General features: G+C 51.0%; 1 protein-coding gene across 1 annotated transcript; it reads left to right on the forward strand.

Moving 5' to 3' along the window:
- Positions 1-1,234: 1,234 nt before the first annotated feature.
- Positions 1,235-4,922, forward strand: CALML4 (calmodulin-like 4). The gene is made up of 3 exons (XM_010185726.1): positions 1,235-1,370; positions 1,963-2,151; positions 4,825-4,922. The coding sequence occupies exons 1-3, from the start codon at positions 1,295-1,297 to the stop codon at positions 4,920-4,922; spliced, it is 363 nt and encodes a 120-aa protein (XP_010184028.1). The 5' UTR covers positions 1,235-1,294.
- The last annotated feature ends 1,052 nt before the right edge of the window (positions 4,923-5,974 follow it).

Raw genomic sequence — 5,974 nt, forward strand, 5'->3', positions numbered from 1 at the left:
GCAGGTGAAGGAGGAAGAGGAGGGTGCAGGAGGTACCGGCACCGGGGGCTCTTCCTGGGAACGGGGACCCCTGCATTGGATGGGAACAGGGAATGGTTTGCTCCGAGAAGGGCAGAAGAAAGCTGAAATAAGAGTATTATTGCAAATCTGTTAATCTGCAGCGCCCTTGGGCTCAGCAGCTCGGCAGGATTGCTGCAGCGGAGGCGGTGGCCGGGGCAGGGGGGCACACACGAGGTGCAGTAAGGTCTGGGGACAGAGAGGATGAGGAGGGGTGGGAGGGCAAAGATACCAAAATGGGCTGGGGTTTTACTTCCTGCACCGTCCCCGTGCGGCACAAGGCGCCGTTAGCGCCGAGCGTGACAAGGACAGGGCTGGCACAGCCGTATCTAGGTCAGCCGCAGCCCGCACGTACTGATGTGAGGACCCGGAGCCGGCGGCCCAGGGGGAAGGGGAGGCGCGGGAGGGGGATGCCGCGGCCAACGCCACATCATCGGTCCTGTGTCTTGTAGTAAAGTCTGGTGGCATGGACCACAGCAGCATCCTCCACCTCCTTCAGCATCCTCCACCTCCTTTCCTTCAGCATCCTCTACCTCCTCTCCATCTCCTTCAGCATCCCCCACCTTTCCTTCAGCATCCCCCATCTCCTTTCCTTCAGCATCCTCCACCTCCACCTCCTTCAGCATCCTCCACCTCCTTTCCTTCAGCATCCTCCACCTCCTCTCCACCTCCTTCAGCATCCTCCACCTCCTTTCCTTCAGCATCCTCCACCTCCTCTCCACCTCCTTCAGCATCCCCCACCTCCTTTCCTTCAGCATCCCCCATCTCCTTTCCTTCAGTATCCCCCACCTCCTTCAGCATCCTCCACCTCCTTTCCATCTCCTTCAGCATCCCCCACCTCCCTTCCCTCAGTATCCTCCACCTCCACCTCCTTCAGCATCCTCCACAAATGCAGAGAAAAGTACTTTTTTAACAGTATTCTACACATTCAGCAGCCTGACTCCACTTTCAGACTTGCTTCATGAGGGCGAAAGACCCCAATTAGCCCAGCCTGGATTTTAATTGTCCTTGGTGCTCTTCCCCCCCCCGCTGCTCATCCCTGAAACCAGAAACCCCGAACCGGACACAATATCCGCGCTGGAAGTCTCCCAATGGGCAACGGGAGAAGAAACGTCACCGGGAGATGAATGTGCCCTGGCACAGCTTAACAGAGAGTTTTGGGTTTTAATTAGAGTTCAAGGAGTGTTTTTCCCTGTACGACAAGAAACAAAAAGGCAAGATAAAAGCCTCGGACCTGATGGCCGTGATGCGGTGCCTGGGAGCCAGCCCGACACCGGGAGAGGTGCAGAGACACCTGCACTTGCACAGGATCGGTAAGCAAAGGGCAGCACTGGAATAAAACGTGGGTTTATATTATTATGGTTGGAGAAATTCAACTTTTCTGGGGGTTGGAGATGGGAGATGCACAGGGGAGGAGGCTGCCTGGAGTCTAGGAGATGATGTTCACTCGCAGGTGAGTATCAATCACTATTAAAGGAAGCACCACAAGGTGAGCAAAGCCACAGAGTAAAACACAGAGCACACAGAGTAAAACAGTGCCATTAAAACAGTAAAAAAATCAAGAGCAAACGTATTGATTATGGATTCTGAGGATGGGAAACCATCCAGTCCAAGAGCACAGAAAGGCACCCATCTGTAGATATGGGTAAATGAACTCAAAGCACAGCACAACCACCAAAGAATCATGAGATGGGGTGGGCTGGGTTAAAATTTGGGATACAGCAGCTCTAGAGCACAGGTCCAGCAAAGCCATAAATGGGTTTTCAGGCCAAGAGGAAGAGTTGGATCCACGTCAGCCAGATCAGTGCCAGGGAAAAGTGGGGGGGAAAGAGCCAGGGGATGCTTAGGTCTGGATCCAGACCATGAAACCGAGCGGTTCTGAAGGATTTGCTGTGATTTCTCCAGATAAAAACGCAGAGCTGGACTTCTCCACGTTCCTGAACATCATGTACAGGCAGATGAAGCAGGAGGAGCCCGAGAAGGAAATCCTGACGGCCCTGGCCATGATCGACCGGCAGAAGAGAGGCCTCATCGCCGCTTCGGAGCTGAGGGCCAAGCTGACCCGGCTCGGAGAGAAGCTGTCAGAGGACGAAGGTATTTTACCATTCAAAGAGGCATTAAATGCTCCCCATCCTCCTTAGAATCCCCTTTACCACCCCACCACCACCGAGCAGAGGTTGTGCCATGCAGAAGAGGGGAGCCAGATGCTCCTTAACTGAGACCTTTCCCTTTTTTGGAGTTTTTTGCCCCAAATGATGAGTTTTCACCCCGAGACTCTTCGCTGTTCTTGTGAAGCAAGCGCCCATGTCCCAGCTGCATGGGTGACCTACGTGGGCAGAGCAATTTGGAAGAGAGATGGGGACCTTTTAATTAAGATTCCTGTAAAACAAACCCCCAAACTGTCACAATTTGCCTCCAAGAGACGCAACAGGAAGGAATTTCCAAGAAGCCAAACATGATCCAAACCCTTCAGACAGGAGGGGGTGTCCTGTCCCCTCCCTGCCCCAAAACTCATCACCCATGGCTTCTTCTGCAGCTCCCCCCCACCCAACCCCATCGCAGAGAGCGGGCGCTGGAAATCGCACATTAATTGCTCCACGTTCAGCAGAGAGCAAGGAGAAAAACCCACGGAGGGTTTAATGTGGGCAAGGAGTTATTTTTACTGGGTGACGGGGTTTGCACAGCCCCCGTTTGGCTCCTCGAGGGCAGAACTGTCCTTTCCGATGCTAAAGCAGGATTTAGATTGAATTAGGACAAGGTTGGCCGGTCCAGTCGCCGTCACCAGCTTCACCAGTGATGCACCAACGCAGCGTCCCTAATTTAACCCTAATTAAAGGCATCCTCGCCAGAACCGCCGTTACGTAAAGAAGATTTGGGAGGCGCAGGAGGATTTCTCATTACAGGCTGTGCACCTCACAACTGGGAACAAGGCTCTATAGGTCCCAGTGTAGGGAGAGATGCCTCTTCTCAACAAGAAATCCCCCCTTTGCTATACCACCATAAATATTTGATGCTGGAACAGACTCAAATTTCATTGGCGTCTGTGATAGTTGGGTTACCAGTGCCGTGTACCTTCATTTACAGCGGCTCCAGAAAAGCCTTCACTTCATTTTAATCCGATGTAATTTCAGCAAATGAGAACTGACACATTTTTCTTCCACGTTATTTTTCAATCTTCTGGGAAGAATTTGTTATTTTCTGGTATTTATGCCTGTAGAAGCATTTGATTGCAATCAGGGTATTATTATTTAAAGGGTGAGTGTCACGAGGATGGAGCCAGGCTCTTCTCGGTGACAAACAATGATAGGACAAGGGGTAACGGACACAAACTGGAACACAGGAGGTTCCACTTCAATTGGAGAAGAAACTTCTTCTCAGTGAGGGTGACAGAGCCCTGGCCCAGGCTGCCCAGAGAGGTTGTGGAGTCTCCTTCTCTGCAGACATTCAAAACCCGCCTGGACGCCTTCCTGTGTAACCTCATCTGGGTGTTCCTGCTCCGGCAGGGGGATTGGACTGGATGAGCTTTGGAGGTCCCTTCCAATCCCTAACGGTCTGGGATTCTGTGATTTTTGAGGGGAGGATTGGATCTCCTGGACTGAAAGCACCGATACCTTACGGTGACACAGCCATAACAACAACCCCTCATTTACCCATCGCTGCAGCAGCTCCATGGAGGCTGCAGGTACCCCCTGTACCACCCATTTCAGATTGGGACAGCACTCCAGCATCAACGTGGGTGACTCCAGATGGGCAGGGGATCATGGAGGACTCCCTATTAGCACATCCCTCTGTTTTAGTGGTCTAGCAACAGATCAATGCAGGTCTGCAACCCAACAGACCTCCTGCCCCATCCCTCTGCCCGAAGGAAACCGGCATCATGCCTGTAAGAGCTGACACACACCCCTCAATGTCAGCCAAAACCTGCTCTGGATGGCATTAGATACCTTATCAACCGCAACCGCTGCCCAAAACGTTATCAAATACAGCTGCTGGGCTTCTCTGGTGGTTGTTTTAGCGCCCACCCGCTAAATGTTATGGGTAAAGTAAAGAAGAAAGGGAATTCACCTCTTCCATCACCCGAAGGAGGATGGCAGCCCGTTCCCAGGAGCTGCTTCATCCAGCAACGCTTAACATTACGTTTCCCTGTGTCACTTCTTAGGTATTTCTATTTTATTGACATTATTTGATAGGAAAAAAACCCCTTTTAATGGTTTAGCCTGGTGATAAGAGCATTTCAAGTAGGTAACTGCTGTCTCTGCTAAGGTGTTCCCAACAGCACCATTACCACTTTTGCAGATGCATTTTCAGCAGAAGCCTCAGAGCCCCACTGAGCTTTTCCTCCCTTTCAAACACTAAAGACCTGCTGATATTAAGAGGCAGCACATAGATGTATTTAAAAGGTGGGCACACATCTGCACGAGCGCTTGGTTTTGTCTAAATTGAACAGGGACGGGTTTGCTATAGAAACCGAACAAGCCGCTCCTACCAAGAGCGATTAAAAGCCGGTTTGGCTTAAATTTGTGAAGCTTCTCCATGTGGAGCTTGAAGAGATGGAGATGTCCACTAAGTCAGACATGGGGATCCACATCCGAGTGCTCGCTGATGCTGGTTTAGAGCCATCATCTGGATGGCACCTCCAACTGATCCCAGACGTTATCACTTCTAACAAAAATGATCTGAAAACCCAAATCCCGCATTGCTCTTCTGTTGAACATTGCATCCCCAATACACGCCACTCAAACCTGTATTTTTCTTTCACTCTTTCAGTTGATGACCTGCTAAAGGAAGCCAAAGTTGGGCCAAGCGGGACAATAAAATACGAAGAATTTGTCCGCATCATTTGTCGTCCTAAAGCCGACTACTGAAATTCAAACCAAGGTATTTGAAGAGCAGGACCTGAAATATTTGTTACTACCATTTTTCCCGGTTGGACTCGGGAATCATCGCTTGCCTTTACAAATCCGTACTTTGCCTTCATGAGAGCACACACTTACACAGGTTCCCACCCTTTCACATCACAAAATGTGAGCTGTTATTTAAATAAACCCAATGTGACGCTCCCTTGTGAACTTGTGTCCTGCTTACGAAAAAACCAACCAAACTCTTACTTTAAAAACGCACTTAAGTCTCCAGGTTGCGGCACAAACGATAACTTGTCAAGGCCTCGTGGTGACTGCGTCCCAAGAAACGGCATCACCCAAAACCATTCGCAGCCTCCGCACTCCCTGAGCCCAGCCCTGGGGGCCTCTGTGCAGAAACGGACTCCTCAAAGCTCGGTTATGTTCCTGTGGTGGTAAATTCGGTGTATTCCTGGTATCCGTGGCATGATCCGGTACGATAACTCCCAACCAGATGTTCCCATCACCAAGTTGTCACATCAACAGCCTCACTTGGCCGTGTCCCTATTGCCCATCCATAGCGACAGCAATTCCCAGTTCTCCCAGTCCTCCTCACCGGGTGCGAGGACAATTCCCAGTCTCCGATGGCCGTCTGGTTCCTGCTCATCTTTCGCTCCTCCGTATTGCGGTTCTGCCGTCGCATTATTTGTTACAGTGCAGGATATCACAACGCCGAGGCTCTGTTCCGAGGCCCTGCACTGAAAATGCTGTGTTTGGTGAACATCCATCACCACACACCGGGCGAGCTGCCCAAAACACGCTCCTAGAGACAGCCCGGCAGGAAAAACAGGGGCCAGGAAAACAGGAACAAAACCCATCTCTCTCAACTTCGGTCTGATTAAAATCAATGTGAGCCACGGCAGCCGTTACTGATCTGATCCCATTGATGCCTTGGCTAAGGTCCTCAGAGCGGTGTGAAATTCAGGACAACATAGAGCAGGGTCTCTCTGGAGTCGTGTGGAAATGTGGGGAGCATCTCACAGAATCACTCAGTTGGAAAAAACCTCTGAGATCATCAC

Source organism: Mesitornis unicolor, unplaced genomic scaffold, assembly GCF_000695765.1.
Source record: "Mesitornis unicolor isolate BGI_N332 unplaced genomic scaffold, ASM69576v1 scaffold44955, whole genome shotgun sequence".
NCBI classification, from domain to species: Eukaryota; Metazoa; Chordata; class Aves; order Mesitornithiformes; family Mesitornithidae; genus Mesitornis; species Mesitornis unicolor.

What these genes read in the sequence shown, in the direction of transcription:
- CALML4 (XM_010185726.1), top strand. Translation starts at nt 1,295, where the DNA reads ATGGCCGTGATGCGGTGCCTGGGAGCCAGCCCGACACCGGGAGAGGTG. An exon ending in CCTGCACTTGCACAGGATCG is followed by an intron (nt 1,371 to 1,962) that starts GTAAGCAAAGGG and finishes TGATTTCTCCAG; the next exon opens with ATAAAAACGCAGAGCTGGAC. An exon ending in GAAGCTGTCAGAGGACGAAG is followed by an intron (nt 2,152 to 4,824) that starts GTATTTTACCAT and finishes TCACTCTTTCAG; the next exon opens with TTGATGACCTGCTAAAGGAA.